Below are 20,487 nucleotides of genomic sequence, written 5' to 3'. Positions count from 1 at the left end.
TTGTCACTTATTTCTCTCCCTCCCTTACTCCCTTTGCTTTCTCACACGATCCTTTCTTTCTTTACCTCCTGCTTTGATCCTTTCCTATCGGGACCCTCATCACCCCACACTATTTCCTCCATTCTTTTCTTTCTACATTCATTACTGATTCACCTATTTACTCTCTCCTCTACCCACCTGTTTGTTCTTCACTGGCCTCCTCTTTTTATTTGATTATTCCTTGCTTGTTTATATCTCCCTCTCCTTCCATCCTCCCTGTTACCTTCTCTCTACACATTTCCTGCTTCATATATGACTCTTTATATTGCCTCACTCTCTCTTTCCTGGATTGGCTGACTCCTTTACACCCTTGTCCATGCCTCAAATCCCCCACTGAATGCCCCTTCTCCCACTCCCATCTCTCCCCTCTCCTACTCCTCTTCTCCCCTCCCTCTCTCTGTCTTGCTAGGGGGCCCAGCATTCCTCCCTGGGTTCAGCAGACCCCTGTGTGAATACTGAAGGTGGAAGAGGAGGAGGAGGAGAAAAAGAAGGATGGATGACCACTGATCCTGACCCTACTACCTCTTCCTCAGGCATCTCCTCCACCGGCTTGCCCCGGAATGAGAATGGAGTCCCCTCCCCACCCGTAGACCCTCCTCCTCCCCCCACTCCTCATCTCCACCCCAGTCCACCCCAGAATGGAGAGCTCCGTGGCAACCCTACATCCTCCCCAGTGTCAAGCACGGAGGCAGCTGAGAGCACTGCAACAGCAGGACTGGGCATAGAGGAGAGGGAGCAGGTCAAAAACAACACAAAACCAAATCAGAGAGAGAAGACACAAATAAAAAAGTCTTGCCACATTTCCTTCCTTTTTTGAGGAGGATGAGATGACTGCAATCTTTCCCGTTTCTTTTATGTGTACCCAAACCAGAGAGAGAAGAAATGTGTGGGGGGCAGCAGTCATTGTACATTTAACTGTACAGTACATTCAGCATTATCACACAAGACAACAAAAGGGCTTTCCAATGGACCTCATTTCCGTCATGCTCAAACAGGGCTTTGGTCAGTATCTGTCTTGCAGGACAAGATAATGATACCTTTTAGTTATCGTTGACATTGTGGGATCCTCATGTACTGTTTCAATCGATCAAACTATAGAGCCTATCAAACACTGGTATAGGCCTAATCACCAAACCAAGCAACTACGTGAGATTTTGCTTTGTGTGTTTGTTTAATCAAATATAGACCGTAAACAAACACTATATAATGTCTCACTCCCCAAAGACTTCTCAGTAGCCAATAGCATCCTACTATATACATGCGTGTAGTATCCCATAATTCCATCGATAAAAGGTCTTGTCATTTCCTGTCCTGAAAACTCCAGCTCTCAAATTTCATTGGTAGAGATGTGGTCATCTGGCTTTATAGTTTGGTTTCCTTAGTGCCTTTGAGTGTATTTTAACAGGGTTTTCAAATGACAGGCGGAGATGATATTGACAGAAAGATTAGATTATTTGATGATAGTACATAAACAGTCTAATCAAGATCCCAAAATATCTATGCTTTTTGAAATGCAGTCTAACTATCGAGTGCAGAACAAGCAGAATACAGTTTCATTTTTGGGATTTCACAGACATGGCCTATGGCCTAAGGAAAGTGTGTGATGTTTTCAAAAATGTGTTAATTAAGGGACTTCCCATTCGTGGACTGGTGCAATGTTTTCTCTTCTCAATCTCAGAACCTATGTGTGATCAACTGGTGCTACAGACACAAACAGTGCCATTTCCAAATCAAGTGTGTGTGTCATAGGACTGCCTCTCATGTTTCCCACTGTCTGTATGTCTGTCTCTCTCACTCTGTCTGTTATTGTCAAGGTAGCCTATTTCTTTTATGTATTTGTCTGTCTGTCTGTTATGTGTGTGTCGTGTCCCTATGTGTGCAATTGTTTAATGGAGTGGGAGCTGGGTCAAATAGGGTGCTTAAACCAAATGAGACAATAGCAAAGTTGTCAGGTAAAAAGTTTACCAGCAATTTGAAGTGGTTGAAAATATAAAAGGAATGCTATTTTTGTACCTTCAGTGTCCAGGCATATAACGTAGTCACTTGTAACACCTAGTACACTTCCAGAATTGTTGTCATGGCTTTTTCTGTTTAGTACCACAAACTATTTATTTGATTCTTATTTTGGGGTAGCCAGTTAAGTCGAGCCTTAAGTGCCTGGGTCTCAGATAATGACATTTTGGCCAGTAGTCAAACAGTGCTCAGCCAAATTTGTATGTGGCATAGACTTTCTCCGTGTCGTTTCGAGGGACTATTTTAAGTTAACGTACCATTCAGCTGAGCAATTTTGAGAAAACAAAGTTTGTTTGGGGCATTGTTAGTAAAGAGTATTTCAAATCTAAAATATGTTACACAGTGGACTTAAAGGAATTGATTGCTTTGTGTCAACTGTTCAGATATCACCTGTCAGTGAATACTGTTATACTGTGTTGTCATGTCCTCTTGTTTTGTGTATAACTTGTCCATTGTAATCTTTGTTTAGATGTGAATTTGGGTTTATTTTGGCCCTTTCAGATTCACACTGGTGGTGCTTTATAACTAGTTGGATAACTTTCCTTAGCTGGCTTAGCGTCTCAAGAGCATTAACATGCTTCAGACAGTCCTGGTTTTGCAGAACCCAACATCAGTCTTATTTAACTCTTTTATTTGATTAAGAGTCAATTTACTAAGGGCCAAATCCTAACTTGATTTATATTTTTGCAGTTCTCCCATTGGCATCATGCTTTACGAGTAAGTCTGAGTTTAACATGCAGATCTCAAGTTAGGATTCGGCACTTAGTGTGTAGGGTCAAAATGCCTCCGCCAATGCTGTGTCGATCAGTACTAGGGGATTAGCCATAACGTAGAGTGGGTGAGATTCAGAGATATGAGAGAGATTTAGCCATGAGTGTTGAATTAAAAGTGAACCAAATGTGATTATTAATAGGGAGAGTTTGATGTAGTTAGCTTAAATCAGCTAATAGGGCTACCTTTCGAGTGCCAAAACCTTCATATCAGTAATAAGATGGCTTTTAAAGCAGCTAGGGCTTTACGTCTGCATTGAGTAAAGATATGGGACTCTACAGGGTCACTGGTTGATATATGAGCATTGCCATTAATATACCTCAGAGACGCAGAATTGAGAGACTCAGGTAAACAAATAATTGCCTCAGAGCTGAACGCAAACTGACAGAGATTAATCCAACTTTGGAGTGACTGCCATCAGATACAGTGGTTGGTCCATCTATTACAAGATCTATCCCACTGGGAAAAAACTGGTTGAATCAACAGTGATTCCACATCATTTAAACAAAAAGGCTAAATGTGATGTAGTTATGAATTTCATTAGGGACGTAAGGGAATGTAGTATTTTTTTTCACCTTACTTTTAACCTAAATCCAATGACATGGATTAAATTCACTTTAGTTGACAACTCAACCAAATGTAAATCAAAATTAGACTTTGAAATGACGTCTGTGCCCAGTGGGATGGCTATGATTGGATAGCAACTCATCAAGCACCTCCCCGTTCCTTCTCTCTCTGTCTTCCTTTTCTCCTCTTAGCCAATCACGCAGCTTCGTGGAGGACAATCTGGAACCTAATTGGCTGAGGCAACATGGGCAGCCCGCATGGCCTGGTCATATATCAAGAGCGCTCTCTCGTGATGCGATTGGCTGACAAAGGGAGAAGTTGGGCCATTGGTCCAATTCTCCTGACCTAAAGGATAGTCCAGAGCCACAGCTGACCATGTAAGGATCTGCTGTGTTATTTACACTACTTTACTTGGGCCCTCTCTCTCTGACTGGATGGCTGGACAATCTGTATTTGATGCTTGTGATTAGATATTTGATTTTCTTTTAAAGACGTGCCAATCTCGGGAAATGGTTTTGTTGGCTCATCAAGCATGTGAAGAACAGCTATGCAGATTGACATGATATTAACCTTTTGGGATTGAGCAGTAAATTAAATGAGGGAGAGCTACTGTGTGTAAGATGCATTTCAAAGGTGCTGTAATTTTTCTTTCCTTACATTTTTCTAAGATCTCACAATTTGTTTCTTGCATTTTTCCTTCCTAACATTTTCTACAGTCCACCCACGATCTACCCATTTCTCTTTCTATCTATTCTTAACCATTTTCAACCACCCACTTTATTTTCACCACTTTTAGACTTTTCTGCTCCTGTTCATATCTCCCATGGTTTCGGTTTTGTTCTTTGTTCTTTATCTCTATTCGTTTTACATTTAAAGGAAACTAATTATGCACAGCCTATTACAAGTGAAACTGCTACAAAACAAAAAATATTGCTTTGAAAAATGTAGACAATGCTATGATTTATATTTCTATAATAATGCTTATTCTTACCGTAGTACTACAAAAACTATTAATTGGAAATCTTCCTGCGCAAATGTTTATTTCTTGATAATGACAAGACTCTAGTATCTAAAGACAGTCCAGAAACGATCAATTTTATATCAACTGATTTTTCTTAAGACAATCTTATGGAACATTTCCCTTTTGTGGAGAAAGATTGCCCTGGGATTGTGACGGATAAAAACACAAACTGTTGTTTTACCTGCTCCCCTCACAATGATTTGCACGTTGCAGTGACCTGTACCCCTCCACTTCTCTCTTGTAATCCCTGGAAAAGAGATATGAGGATGGATGTTGTTTCTCTACTTGACAATCGCTGGGGAGCTCTCCATTTTACAGACGATCTAAAACTCCTTAGAAAAGGACATCCTTACCATCACGTTTTTGTTTTCCTATTTCAGTCTCTGATGTAAGCTTAGTGGACCAGATGCGAGTTTATCATGTTTTTCCAGTGTGGTGAAACCGAATTCTGGAGCCAAGTTTCTGTATAACTTCCATTTGATTTATTTGTATGGACTCCACTGACACAGAAGCTAAATAAAACCCTGTGCCCTCCTTCACCTCCGACCACTGACAAATGACACATCAAACGAGCGAGAGATTAGAGGTTAATACCTTTTAAGTGATTGAATGTGTGTGTATATACAGTGTGTGTACAGTTGTTGTGTATATACTGGATATGTGTGTGTATATATAGTATGTCTATGTGTATATACAGTTTGTTTGTATATGCAGGGTGTACAGTTTTTTCCTCAATCCTCTAATCTCTCTCTCTCTCTCTCGTAAATGACGTATTTGACTCCTCAAAGAGAAATGTTGGAGTGGAGAGGTTCACACTGGCAATTTAAAGGACAGCTGTCTGGGATGCACTTTCTGTGCAGACACTGACCAATCTGACACCTACACACCTAATTATGCCTCTCAAAACAATCTCTGGCTTGCACTCATTTTCTCATCAACTGAGGCATTTTTAAAAATTATATTTGGGTGACCAAGCAATGTTTGTACATATACAGTATGTAGAATAACTAAGATAATATTTCCAGTGACCTCCATCTCCTTTTTTTTTTAATTCCTGTAACTATTATGATTCTTCCTTGTTATTTGATTTAAGTTTTACGTTTTCTCTACATTAAATGTTTGCAATGGTTGTCATTCAGATGTATATAATTATCCAGACAACCCTTATCTAATCTTTCCAATTTAGTTCCCCGAACTCTGCCTCTCATAGACCCCTCTGTCAGGCTGAACATTTGGTTCAGATCACACTGTTACTTGTGAAGCAACTCTTCCATGCAAGTAACACCATGTTATTAGCCATTTCTTCAAGTTCTATTAAGTGTGCCTCCAACTCGCCAACCCTCCCTAACCCTTGAACTTTCAACCCCACAGGTCACTCATAGTCATACCCCTTGACAAGCCATAGTCCCCCAACCCCTCTATTTTTGTTTTAAAAAGGACAGACATTCGGGGACTTGTGTATATTAATGGAAAGAGTGATATTGAAGAGTGTATTGCCATTGTACATGGATTTGTTATGAATGTGGATATTCTGATTATTTAACTATTATTGTAATAATGATTATGATTATTGCCACTTTGATTTTGTTGATTCATTCCTTTGATGCGGTCAATAACAATTCCTTCATTTCATTTTTGAATAAGCCGGAATTTATATTTTTCGGGTGGGTGAATCTTGGAGATAGAAATACTTAAATAAATGAATAATAAACAAATAATTAACTTCTTAAATTAAGATGTGATATGTATTTTTTTTATCATTCCTACAGAATAGTCACCACAGTGAAAAATATCTTAACTCTTACTAGGCCTGTTGGCCATTTAATGGTTTATGAGGCCTATTCTGGGGTCCAAATCATGAGATATACTGTAGGATACAGAAACATCATTAGATTATCACTGGACAACCAAAGACGCAGTATGCCAGTCAGATCATAGTAGTCGACGTTACCATAACCAATCATGTTTGCAAATATTATTTGCTGAGGCTGTTGGTGCATTTCATGTGAGATAAAAGTGAAGACTAGTCTTTTTAGTAAGTATTCACACCCCTTGACTTTTTCCACATTTTGTTGTGTTGCAGCCTGAATATAACATGGATTCATTTGAGATGTGTCACTGGCCAACAAACAATACCCCAGAATGTCAAAGTGGAATTATGTTTTTAGAAATGTATTCAACACCTTTGTTGTGAAAAGCCTAAATTATTTCAGGATTAAAAATGTGCTAAAGAAGTCACATAATAAGTTGCAATAATAGTGTTTAACATATTTTTTTTATGACTACCTCATCTCTGTACCCCACACATACAAATGATTGGAAGGTCTCTCAGTCTCTACAGTGAATTTCAAACAGAGATTCAACCAGAAGGACCAGGGAGATTCACCATGAGGCCAATAGTGTCTTTAAAACAGTTACATAGTTTAACTGTGATATAAGAAAACTGAGGATGGATCAACAAATTCACCTTTAAGCAGGACAATAACCTAAAACACAAGGCCAAATATACACTGGAATTGCTTACCAAGATGACATTGAATGTTCCCGAGTGGCCTAGTTACAGTTTTGACTTAAATCGGCTTGAAAATCAATGGCAAGGCTTGAAAATGGCTGTCTAGCAATGATCAACAACCAACTTGACAGAGCATGAAGAGCATAATGTGCAATTATTCTACAATCCAGGTGTGCAAAGCTCTTAGAGACTTACCCAGAAAGACTCACAGCTGTAATCGCTGCCAAAGGTGATTCTAACATGTATTGAGTCGGGGGCGTGAATACACATGTAAATCTGATATTTCTGTATTTCATTTTCAATAAATGTGCAACAATTGTTAAAAACATGTTTTCACTTTGTCATTATGAGTTATTGTGTGTAGATGGGTGAGAAAAAAAAAAAATTCATTCATTTTGAATTTAGATTGTAACACAACAAAATGTGGAATAAGTCATGGGGTATGAATACTTTTGGAAGGCACTGTATGTAGCCTGATACATCATCCGGTGATAGCTTGCTAGCTAGTCACCGTCTGACATAATACAATACAATTGTTTGGAAAGGTCTTCTCAGGACCTCCGCAAGCCAGAATGTTGAATAATATTACATTTGAACTTACTCTACCGGTTGTCTTGGTGGTTGGGCATTATGTTGAAAATTTGAGACAAAATATCCACAGAAAAGTGTTATTAAACTGACTTTTCTAAACCACCCCCTGCTCGCATCATAAGCCATGACAAAATGTGTAGAATTGCAGGACCCCCGAAAACCAGAAAAATAGCAAACATTTTCAAGGAACAGAAATAGAACATGGAACAAAAGTAATCCACACTGTTCCGGGACAGAACTGTTATTTTAAAAGCACAAAAACCAGTTAATAACCTTCTTTTAAGTTGCAGGCATTTTTACTAGTCCCCCAAGAAAATGCCGCAAAGCGCCTATGCAAAACCCTCACTCTGTCACTCAGAAACTTATTCCAGTGTCTGCCTGCAAGCTGAAATCTTTGTGTGTGTGCATATTTAGGATACCTGCCCATCCCCCCTCCAAAGCATAGGCTACTGTACTGACGTTAGAATCGTGATTCAGAGGATAGGGAGATAGATTTTTAATTAGCTTGGGAAGAATGGATTAACTTTTTAAATGCTAGTTAAGGATGCAATAGGCCTAGTTATAATGTTTCACAAAGGATTTATTAACTACAAAAAGGTAAGATGTGTTTTTAATTCTGGTGCCACTCTGCACACACAAGCTTGTTAGCTAGCTAGCTCAAGCTTGTTAGCTAGCTAGCTCAAAGGACATTCAAAGTTCTTCCATAGAAGCCGGTCCTCTTAGGTATAATTCAGTGGACCTAATTCAGATAATGCATGTCATAACAACATGCCCAGGACTTCAAGCCTCCTCCACCCCCCTCTCTCGCTCTTTTCCTTCCCCACCAACAAAATGTCAGTCGCATCTTGCACCATAGGCTACACTTGTCTGTCCATCACACATGTAAACAACTACCTTGCCTGCTCTATCCGCATTGATTGGTAAAGTAATTTAATAAGCTAAATGTAAAAAACTGTTGATATCACAGGTTAAAAAAGGAACAGTAAGGAATGATATAAACCGGTACTTGTTGGGGGTTCGAGCTAGTTCAGAACTATATTTTGCTGGCTGGAACAGTGGAACGGAATGAAATAAATGTGGTTCTGTTCAGAACGAAACGATTGGAAAATAATTTTGGTTCCAACCCCTGGTTGTGGGGCCCCCTGAAGGTAGGTGCCCAAAACCCCAGATGTGGTGATCCGGCCCTCAAGTACAGTTGAAATACATTTATTTCAACTGTACTTGAAATAAATACATTTAAACTACGTTTTTCACAATTCCTGACATTTAATGCCAGTAAAAAGTCCCTCTTAGGTCAGTTAGGATCACCACTTTATTTTAAGAATGTGAAATGCCAGAATAATAGTAGAGAGAATGACTTATTTCAGCTTTAATTTCTTTCATCACATTCCCAGTGGGTGAGTTTACATACACTCAATTAGTATTTGGTAGCATTGCCTTTAAATTGTTTCATTTGGGTCAAATGTTTCAGGTAGCCTTCCACAAGCTTCCCACAATAAGTTGGGTGAATTTTGGGCCATTCCTCCTGACAAAGCTGGTGTAACTGAGTCAGGCTTGTAGGCCTCCTTGCTCGCACACACTTTTTTAGTCTGCCCACAAATTCTCTATGGGATTGAGGTCAGGGCTTTGTGATGGCCACTCCAATACCTTGACTTTGTTGTCCTTAAGCCATTTTGCCACAACTTTGGAAGTATGTTTGGGGTCATTGTCCATTTGGAAGACCCATTTGCAACCAAGATTTAACATCCTGACTGATGTAATGAGATGTTGCTTCAATATATGCACATAATTTTCCTCCCTCATGATGCCATCTATTTTGTGAAGTGCAGCGAAGCACCCCCACAACATGATGCTGCCACCCCCGTGCTTCATGGTTGGATGTTGCCACCCCCGTGCTTCAAGGTCGGCTTGCAAGCCTCCCCCTTTTTCCTCCAAACATAACGATGGTCATTATGGCCAAACAGTTTTATTTTTGTTTCATCAGACCAGAGGACATTTCTCCAAAAAGTTCGATCTTTGTCCCCATGTGCAGTTGCAAACCGTAGTCTGGCTTTTATATGGCGGTTTTGGAGCAGTGGCTTCTTCCTTGCTGAGCAGCCTTTCAGGTTATGTCGATATAGGACTTGTTTTTCTGTGGATATAGATACTTTTGTACCGGTTTCCTCCAGCATCTTCACAAGGTCCTTTGCTGTTTTTCTGAGATTTATTTGCACTTTTCACAGCAAAGTACGTTCATCTCTAGGAGACAGAACACGTCTCCTTCCTGATCGGTATGACAGCTGCGTGGTCCCATGGTGTTTATACTTGCGTACTATTGTTTATACAGATGAACGTGGTACCTTCTGGCATTTGGAAGTTGATCCCAAGGATGAACCAGACTTGTGGAGGTCTACAATGTTTATTCTGAGGTCTTGGCGGATTTCTTTAGATTTTCCCATGATGTCAAGCCAAGAGGCACTGAGTTTGAAGGTAGGCCTTGAAATACATCCACAGGTACACCTCCAATTGACTCAAATGATGCCAATTAGCCTATCAGAAGCTTCTAAAGCCATGACATCATTTTCTTGAATTTTCCAAGCTGTTTAAAGGCACAGTCAACTTAGTGCATGTAAACTTCTGACCAACTGGAATTGTGATACAGTGAATTATAAGTGAAATAATCTGTCTGTAAACAGTTGTTGGAAAAGTTACTTGTGTCATGCACAAAGTAGATGTCTTAACCGACTTGCCAAAACTATAATTTGTTAACAGGACATTTGTGGTTCAAACACGAGTTTTAATGACTCCAACCTAAGTGTAGGTAAACTTCCGACTTCAACTGTATATGCATGCATTGTGTGCATGTATTTACATTGTGTTCTCAAACAAATCCTGAGAGCCACACTCAGACCCGTGTTTGGAAGTCGATTTAAGGCCTACTTTCCTGTAGATATTGTGTCACGGTTGTCGTCGGTGAAGGAGGACCAAAACGCAGCAGGTAAGTGCAGGCTCATCTTGACGTTTATTTATTTTCAAAATGAATGCCAAAATAACAAACCACGAGAATGAACGAACAACCAACAGTCTGGCAAAGCATAGGCTCAACACAGAACAATCACCCACAAATAACAAACACACCCTCATATATGGGACTCTCAATCAAAGGCAGATAGACAACACCTGCCTTCAACTGAGAGTCCCAACCCCAATTAACCAAACATAGAAACAGACATACTAGACAAATCATAGAATACCTGAAAACCAAACAGTGCCCAAAAACCCCGGAATACTTAAACCAAATGCCCCTTCAACAAAACACACCACCCCGAACCACATAAAACGAATACCCTCTGCCACGTCCTGACCAAACTACAATACCAATTAACCTTATACTGGTCAGGACGTGACATATTGGCTGTGTCCGAAATCTGTCTTGCCTACTACTTACTAAAACTGCATACTGTGTACTAATCGTAGTACATACAATTTAGAACATACTGTTTGGTCAAATCAAATGCAGTAAGCAACACATTTCAACATTGTAGGCTCATCCATATTGAGAATGCTCATCTAGTGCGCATATGCACAATTGCGTTCCGCCTATCTGATTATCAGCTGTTATGAAACACACTTGGGTCTCGAAAGACGATTCTCTTCCTCAATAGTGTGCAGAGAATTCAACTAGAGGAAAAGCCAAAATGAATATGACAGCATTTCCCAAACTCTGTCCTCGGGACCCCAAGGGGTGCACGTTTTGGTTTTTGCCCTAACACTACACACTTGATTCAAACGATCAAAGCTTGATGATTAGTTGATTATTTGAGTCAGCTGTGTGCCAGGGCAACAAAAAAAACAGGGTCTGGACAACCACGGAGTATGAAATCCTGGCATTTAAAGTTGTCACGACTTCTACCGAAGTCGGTTCCTCTCCTTGTTCGGGCAGCGCTCGGCGCTCGGCGTTGCCGGTCTTCTAGCCATCATCGATCCACTTTTCATTTTCCATTTGTTTTGTCTTGTCTTCTCACACAACTGGTCTCAATTTCCCTCATTACATGTTGTGTATTTAACCCTCTGTTCCCCCCATGTCTTTGTGCAGAATTGTTTATTGTAAGTGCATGTGCGCGACGGGTTTTGTACCCATTTGTTTGTGGTTCTGGTTACCGGTGGTTTTATGAATAAAACTGCTCTGTTGATTACCAAGTTTTGCTCTCCTGCACCTGACTTCCCTGCTGCCAGTTAGGCACTCCCTTACAAAAGTATACAAAAATTATCACATAGGCCTACTACAAAACCTTGTATTTCCCATACCCAAAATGCCTACTATTTAGCAAGAATGGGTATTCGGACATGACCAATGTCTCAGATTTTTTATGGCATAAGGAAGTACTCAGCAGACACTAGGGCTGCGTTCAATATGACACAATGATGTGCAATGTTCAATTGAACGGAAAAGGTGCTGTTCTGAGTGACCAGTTGAAAAACGGGGTTGGGGAACCCTGTCAGCATGGCCACTGCTATTTAAATACGTCATGCATTGTTCAAGCCAGACCCAGCCACACCCACGAAATGGAGCAAATAAAATAAAATCAACATTTATTGACCAAGTACACAGCTTTGTATATATACAGTGGGGGAAATAAGTATTTGATTCCCCTGCTGATTTTGTACGTTTGCCCGCTGATAAAGAAAGGATCAGTCTATAATTTTAATGGTAGGTTTATTTGAACAGTGAGAGACAGAATAACAACAAAAATATCCAGAAAAACGCATGTCAAAAATGTTATAAAATGATTTGCATTTTAATGAGGGAAATAAGTATTTGACCCCCTCTCAATCAGAAAGAATTCTGTCTCCCAGGTGTCTTTTATACAGGTAACGAGCTGAGATTAGGAGCACACTCTTAAAGGGAGTGCTCCTAACCGCAGCTTGTTACCTGTAAAAATGACACCTGTCCACAGAAGCAATCAATAAATCAGATTCCAAACTCTCCACCGTGGCCAAGACCAAAGAGCTCTCCAAGGATGTCAGGGACAAGATTGTAGACCTACACAAGGCTGGAATGGGCTACAAGACCATCGCCAAGCAGCTTGGTGAGAAGGTGACAACATTTGGTGCGATTATTCGCAAATGGAAGAAACACAAAAGAACTGTCAATATCCCTCGGCCTGGGGCTCCATGCAAGATCTCACCTCGTGGGGTTGCAATGATCATGAGAACGGTGAGGAATCAGCCCAGAACTTCACGGGAGGATCTTGTCAATGATCTCAAGGCAGTTGGGACCATAGTCACCAAGAAAACAATTGGTAACACACTACGCCGTGAAGGATTGAAATCCTGCAGGCCCGCAAGATCCCCCTGCTCAAGAAAGCACATATACATGCCCGTCTGAAGTTTGCCAATGAACATCTGAATGATTCAGAGGACAACTGGGTGAAAGTGTTGTGGTCAGATGAGACCAAAATGGAGCTCTTTGACATCAACTCAACTCGCCGTGTTTGGAGGAGGAGGAATGCTGCCTATGACCCCAAGAACACCATCTCCACCGTCAAACATGGAGGTGGAAACATTATGCTTTGGGGGTGTTTTTCTGCTAAGGGGACAGGACAACTTCACCGCATCATTTGACGGGGCCATGTACTGTCAAATCTTGGGTGAGAACCTCCTTCCCTCAGCCAGGGCATTGAAAATGGGTTGTGGATGGGTATTCCAGCATGACAATGACCCAAAACACATGGCCAAGGCAACAAAGGAGTGGCTCAAGAAGAAGCACATTAAGGTCCTTGAGTGGCCAAGCCAGTCTCCAGACCTTAATCCCATAGAAAATCTGGGGAGGGAGCTGAAGGTTCGAGTTGCCAAACGTCAGCCTCGAAACCATAATGACTTGGAAAAGATCTGCAAAGAGGAGTGGGACAAAATCCCTCCTGAGATGTGTGCAAACCTGGTAGCCAACTACAAGAAACGTCTGACCTCTGTGATTGCCAACAAGGGTTTTGCCACCAAGTACTAAGTCATGTTTTGTAGAGGGGTCAAATACTTATTTCCCTCATTAAAATGCAAATCATTTTATAACATTTTTTACATGCGTTTTTCTGGATTTTTTGTTGTTATTCTGTCTCTCACTGTTCAAATAAACCTACCATTAAAATTATAGACTGATCATTTCTTTGTAAGTGGGCAAACGTACAAAATCAGCAGGGGATCAGATACTTTTTTCCCCCACTGTATGCAGTGCCTTCAGAAACTTTACAATTGTCTCATTCATCCCCCCTCCTCTCTCCTGTAACTATTCCCCAGGTTGTTGCTGTAAATGAGAATGTGTTCTCAGTCAACTTACCTGGTAAAATAATGGTAAAATATTATTATTTTTTAAATATGCATACCCCATGACTTATTCCACATTTTGTTTTGGAACAGCCTGAATTGAATTTGGATTAAATCTGTTTTTTTTCTCACCCATCAACACAAAACCCATAATGACAAAGTGAAAACACTTTTTCAGAAATGTTTGCACATTTATTGAAATTGAAATACAGACACATCTCATTTACATAAGTATTCACACTTCTGAGTCAATACATGTTCAAATCACCTTTGGCAGCAATTACAGTTGTGAGTCTTTCTGGGTAAGTCTCTAAGAGCTTTGCACACTTGGATTGTAGAATATTTGCACATTATTCTTTTTAAAATTCTTCAAGCTCTATCAAGTTGGTTGTTAATCATTGCTAAACAGCCATTTACAAATCTTGCCATGGATTTTCAAGCCGATTTAAGTCAAAATTGTAACTAGGCCATTCAGGAACATTCAATGTCATCTTGGTAAGCAGCTCCAGTGTATATTTGGCCTTGTGTTTAAGGTTAATGTCCTGCTGAAAGGTGAATTTGTCTCCCAGTGTCTGTTGGAAAGCAGACTGAACAGTGTTTTCCTCGAGGATTTTGCCTGTGCTTAACTCTAATCCGTTTCTTTTCATCCTAAAAAACTCCCTAGTCCTTGCCGATGACAAGCATACCCATAACATGATGCAGCCACCACCATGCTTGAATGTGTTGGATTTGCCCCAAACATAACACTTTGTATTCAGTATTACTTTAGTGCCTTGTTGCAAACAGAATGCATGTTTCGGAATATTTTTATTCTGTACAAGCTGCCTTATTTTCATTCTGTCAATTAGGTTAGTATTGTAGAGTAACTACAATGTTGATGATCCATCCTCAGTTTTCTCCTATCACAGCCATTAAACTCTAACTGTTTAAAGGTCTTTGTAGTGACTGGGTGTATTGATACACCATCCGAGATGGAATTAATAACTTCAACATGCTCAAAGGGATATTTAATGTCTTTTTTTTTTTTTTACCCATCTATCAATAGGTGCCCTTCTTTGCAAGGTATTGGAATGCAGTGTTTGGTTTTCGCCAGGCATCATGCGACCCATGTCATTCAAAAAGTTGACTGAAGTTTGCCAAAAACACATGGAAGTACCTTGATGATCATCAAGACTCTTGGAAGAATGTTCTATGGACAGATGATTCACAAATATAATTGGGTCCCATTATGCCTGGCGAAAACCAAACACTGCATTCCACAGTAATAACCTCATACCAATGGTCAAGCATGGGGTTGGTAGTGTGATGGTTTGGGGATGCTTTGCTGCTTCAGGACCTGGATGACTTGCCTTAATAGAAGGAACCATGAATTCTGGTCTGTATGAGTATATTCTACAGGAGAATGTCAGGCTATCCATCTGTGAGCTGAAGCTGAAGCGCAGCTGGGTCATGCAGCAAGACAATGATCCAAAACACACAATCAAGTCTACATGGAAATGGCTAAAAAGCAACACATTTGAAGTTTTGGAATGTTCTAGTCAAAGTCCAAATCCCAATTGAGATGATGTGGCAGGACTTGAAATGAGCAGTTCATACTTGAAAACCCACAAATGTCGCTGAGTTAAAGCAGTTCTGCATGTAAGAGAGGGACAAAATTCATCCACAGCGATGTGAGAGTCTGATCGACAACTACAGGAAGCATTTGGTTGCAGTCCTTGCAGCTAAAGGTGGCACAACCAGTTAGAGTGTAAGGGGGAAATTACTTTTTCCACACAGGGACATGGGGTGTTGCATAACTTTGTTTATGAAATAAATTAAATAAGTATGTAATTGTTGTGTTATTTGTTCACTCAGGTTCACTTTATCTTTTATTTATCAGGTTTTGGTTGAAGATCTGATAACATTCCGTATCAAAAATATGAGAAAATTAGAAAGGGGGCAAATACTTTTTCACGCACTTGTCAAGTGTCAGTGTGCAGCGGGTAGGACGGAGTCAGGCGCAGGACACAGAACTGAGTAAATAACTTCCTTTACTCGAATAAAACAACAAAATCATTCCACGCAGGGAAACACACCAGCTCACAGAAATCTCGACCACTTAACAATGAACAAACACGCACAAAAACCATGGGGAAAACAGAGAGTTAAATATTGAAACTAGGTGTGTAAAACAAAGACGAAACAAATGGAAAATGAAAAGTGGATCGGCAATGGCTAGAAGACCGGTGACGTCGACCGCCGAATGCCGCCCGAACAAGGAGAGGGATTGACTTTGGCGGAAGTCGTGACTAGGATGAGCCATGACTAGAATACAGTATATACATATAAAATGGGTAACACAGTATGTAAACATTATTAAAGTGACCAGTGTTCAATGATTCTATATACATAAGGCAGAGGTCTCTTAAGGTGCAGGGTAGTGTTCCTGGTGGAAGCCTGCTAGTCTAAGAAGTGCAGGGTAGTGTTCCTGGCGGTATCTAAGAAGTGAGTGCTATGGGGCGATAGTCATTTAGTCCGGTTACCTTCCCTTTCTTGGGTACAGGAACAATGGTGGACATCTTGAAGAAAGTAGGGACAACAGACTGGGATAGGGTACGATTGAATATGTCAGTAAACACTCCAGCCAGCTGGTCTGCACATGCTCTGAGGATTTGGCTTAGGATGCCATCTGGGTTGGCAGCCTTGTCAGGGTTGACATCATTGAATGTCTTACTCATATCGGCCACAGAGATCGGGAGCACACAGTCCTTGTCGGTGGCTCTGTGCTGTTTTCCTCGAAGCAGGCAAGAAAGTGTTAAGCTTGATTGAGGCATCGGTGTCTGCGACGTACCTCAAAGTCTGTTCAAGAACATTGAACATTTTGGGGAAACATGTCATTCAGTACTAACCGTCACGCAACGTAGCAAACATTTAATCAAACTGAACACACTTTAGTAGAGCAGCCTAAATTCAAATTAAGTTTATGCAACAATCTTACGTAAAAGGACTGTTAGGTCTTCTGGAATCTACGACAAGTGTGGAGATGTCCACACTCAGAAGCGTAGAGGCTAAAGTGTACAGTATGCTACACGTATGCCAAAGTTATGCATCTAGTGTTGCAGACCAGTTTAAAACAAATGCAATCACTGCTTACCTGGTGTGTCGGTTCATGAAAAACGCACCCCAGCACACTACGTTATCAAATTACAGAGCCATAGCCAACCAGCAAAGTGGCCTAATTTAATTCCTAACGCTTAAAACTAAGCGGAAAAACAGATAGGTCATTTAGCTACAAAACAAGAAGCTCCAGCCGATTCAAACTCTCAATGAACAGCATTAATGAACAGCACTTACCTTTCTCTGTTGAAATAGATGTGATGATGGCATTCACGCTGGATCAGGTGATCCTTCGGTGATCGCCTTGTCTAGCAATCAAAAACCAAAGAGAAACGTTTACTTGTAGCCTCTTTTTTATCAAAAACATAAACCCAGAATATTCAGTATTCATCCAAATCACCCCTATGGGACGGCAGCTCCTGGTCAGCCCAGCCCAAGCTCTTCTCTGTTCTGGCACCCGAAAGGTGGAACCAGCTTCCCCCTGAAGCTACGACAGCAGTCTTCCGAAAACATCTGAACCCCCCCCCCCAAAAAAAATAGGAAAATATACAGTTGAAGTCAGAAGAGTCATTAAAACTTGTTTTTCAACCACTCCACAAATTTCTTGTTAACTAACTAAAGTTTTGGCAAGTCGGTTAGGACAACTACTTTGTGCATGACACAAGTAACTTTTCCAACAATTGTTTACAGATTATTTCACTGTATCACAATTCCAGTGGGTCAGAAGTTACATACACTAAGTTGGCTGTGCCTTTAAACAGCTTGGAAAATTCAAGAAAATGATGTCATGGCTTTAGAAGCTTCTGATAGGCTAATTGACATCATTTGAGTCAATTTTGATGTGTACCTGTGAATGTATTTCAAGGCCTACCTTCAAACTCAGTGCCTCTTTGTTTGACATCATGGGAAAATCTAAAGAAATCTGCCAAGACCTCAGAAAAAAATTGTAGACCTCCCCAGTTCATCCTTGGGAGCAATTTCCAAACACCTGAAGGTTCCACGTTCATCTGTATAAACAATAGTACGCAAGTATAAACACCATGGGACCACGCAGTCGTCATACCACTCAGGAAAGAGATGCGTTCTGTCTCCTAGAGATAAACGTATTTTGGTGCGAAAAGTGCAAATCAATCCCAGGACAACAGCAAAGGACCTTGTGAAGATGCTGGAGGAAACGGGTACAACAGTATCTATATCCACAGTAAAACAAGTCCTATATCGACATAACGTGAAAGGCCGCTCAGCAAGGAAGAAGCCACATAAAAAGCCAGACAACGGTTTGCAACTGCACATGGGGACAAAGATCGTACTTTTTGGAGAAATGTCCTTTGGTCTGATGAAACAAAAATATAACTGTTTGGCCATAATGACCATCATTATGTTTGGAGGAAAAAGGGGGAGGCTTGCAAGCATAAGAACACCATCCCAACCGTGAAGCACGGGGGTGGCAGCATGATGTTGTGGGGGTGCTTTGCTGCAGGAGGGACTGGTGCACTTCACAAAATAGATGGCTTCATGAGGGAGGAAAATTATGTGGATATATTGAAGCAACATCTCAAGACATCAGTCAGGAAGTTAAAGCTTGGTCGTAAATGGGTCTTCCAAATGGACAATGACCCCAAGCATACTTCCAAAGTTGTGGCAAAATGGCTTAAGAACAACAAAGTCAAGGTATTGGAGTGGCCATCAGAAAGCCCTGACCTCAATCCCATAGAAAATTTGTTGGCAGAACTGAAAAAGCATGTGTGAGCAAGGAGGCCTACAAACCTGACTCAGTTACACCAGCTCTGTCAGGAGGAATGGGTCAAAATTCACCCAACTTATTGTGGGAAGCATGTGGAAGGCTACCTGAAACGTTTGACCCAAGTTAAACAATTTAATTAAAGGCAATGCTACCAAATACTAATTGAGTGCATGTAAACTTCTGACCCACTAGGAATGTGATGAAAAAAAAAAGCTGAAATAAATCACTCTCTGCTATTATTCTGACATTTAACATTCTTAAAATAAAGTGGTGATCCTAACTGACCTAAGACAGGGGATTTTTACTAGGATTAAATGTCAGGAGTTGTGAAAAACTGAGTTTAAATGTATTTGGGTAAGGTGTATGTAAACTTCCGACTTCAACTGTATGCTGAAGAAAAATATAAACGCAACATGCAACAATTTCAAAGATTTTACTGAGTTACAGTTCATGTAAGGAAATCAGTCAGTTGAAATACTTTCATTAAACCCTAATTATGGATTTCACATGACTGGGAATAGAGATATGCATCTGTTGGTCACAAATACCTTGAAAATAAGGTAGGGGCGTCAATCAGAAAACCTGTCAGTATCTGGTGTGACCAACATTTGCCTCATGCAGTGTGACACATCTTCGCATAGAGTTGATCAGGCTGTTGATTATGGCCTGTGGAATGTTGTCCCACTCCTCTTCAATGACTGTGCAAAGTTGCTGGATATTGGCGGGAACTCATCAATCCAGAGCATCCAGAACATGCTCAATGGGGGACATGTCTGGTGAGTATGCAGGCCATGGAAGAATTGTGACATTTCAGGTACCAGGAAGTGTGAACAGATCCTTGCGACAGGGGGCTGTGCTTTATCATGCTGAAACATGAGGTGATGGCGGTGGATGAATGGCAACATTGGAGGCAGCTTATGGTAGAGAAATGAACATTAAATTCTCTAACAGCTTTGGTAGACATTCCTGTTGTCAGCATGCCAATTGCTTCTCCCTCAACTTGAGACATCTGTAACGTTGTGTGACAACTGCACAAAGTGGCCTTTTATTGTCCCCAGCACAAGTTCCACCTGTGTCGTGATTATTGATATCTTAACAAAGGAGAAATGCTCACTAACAGGGATGTAAACAAATTTGTGCACAACTTTTAAGAGAAATAAGCTTTTTGTGCATATATTTTATATCCGCTCATGAAACACTTTGCATGTTGCGTTTATATTTTTTGTTCAGTGTAAAAAATAAAAAAAAAAAGCGCCTTTTTTTGAACAAACACTTAAGTCTTTTCCCTCTTACTAACTCTGACTTTTCTGATAGCTACTTTGAGGAAAAATGTACCTACCATGACTGTGATGTGGTTATCCAACCTAGTTATCTTATTACTGCTGTTACGAATCCCTTTGGCCCAGCGGTCTAGGGGGGGGATGGATACGAGACCCGTAACATAAATCACGCAAATTATAATCGTGACAAGTAACAGTGAGAACCAAAAAAACCACAGACAACTGAAATCTACCGTCAAACTCAAAAGGTTTATTTTAAAAACACACGGTAAAGGGATGTGGGAAAAGGGGCTGAGTTGGACCCAATCAAAGAAACAATAATCCAAAAACACCCCTAAACTAGACAAACCTATTTCCACAACAGCTAACTAAAAATACAGAGGGTGGTCCGCCCAGTTCTAACTAGGGTACTTAGACACAGTATTCCTACGGGTAATGTATGCCCATGGGCGACTTGTCTTGGTACCCCCTTTTCCCACCAAACAAACAAAACAAAACAATACTCACAGGATTACCGGACAAATGTGACATGTAGTTGCAAAAACAAAAGAGA

At 40.6% G+C, this 20,487-nt stretch overlaps 1 protein-coding gene across 8 annotated transcripts in view; it reads left to right on the top strand.

The window, feature by feature from the left end:
• LOC106581894 (ras/Rap GTPase-activating protein SynGAP) overlaps positions 1-6,146 on the top strand; it is a 110,783-nt gene extending 104,637 nt beyond the window's left edge. For 7 of the 8 annotated variants that reach the window (XM_045703172.1, XM_045703185.1, XM_045703177.1 and 4 more), the window contains one exon: positions 3,582-6,146. In XM_045703172.1, the coding sequence (XP_045559128.1) occupies positions 3,582-3,696 (115 nt within the window). In that variant the 3' untranslated portion in view covers positions 3,697-6,146. Of the gene's footprint in view, positions 1-448 lie in introns of all 8 variants that reach the window. The other variant, XM_014164423.2, reaches the window with a different exon arrangement.
• Positions 6,147-20,487: the final 14,341 nt, after the last annotated feature.

Source organism: Salmo salar, chromosome ssa02 (assembly GCF_905237065.1).
Source record: "Salmo salar chromosome ssa02, Ssal_v3.1, whole genome shotgun sequence".
In the NCBI taxonomy this organism is placed as follows: domain Eukaryota; kingdom Metazoa; phylum Chordata; class Actinopteri; order Salmoniformes; family Salmonidae; genus Salmo; species Salmo salar.
Note: the sequence above shows the minus strand (reverse complement) of the source record. Positions and strands in the feature narration are given on the sequence as shown.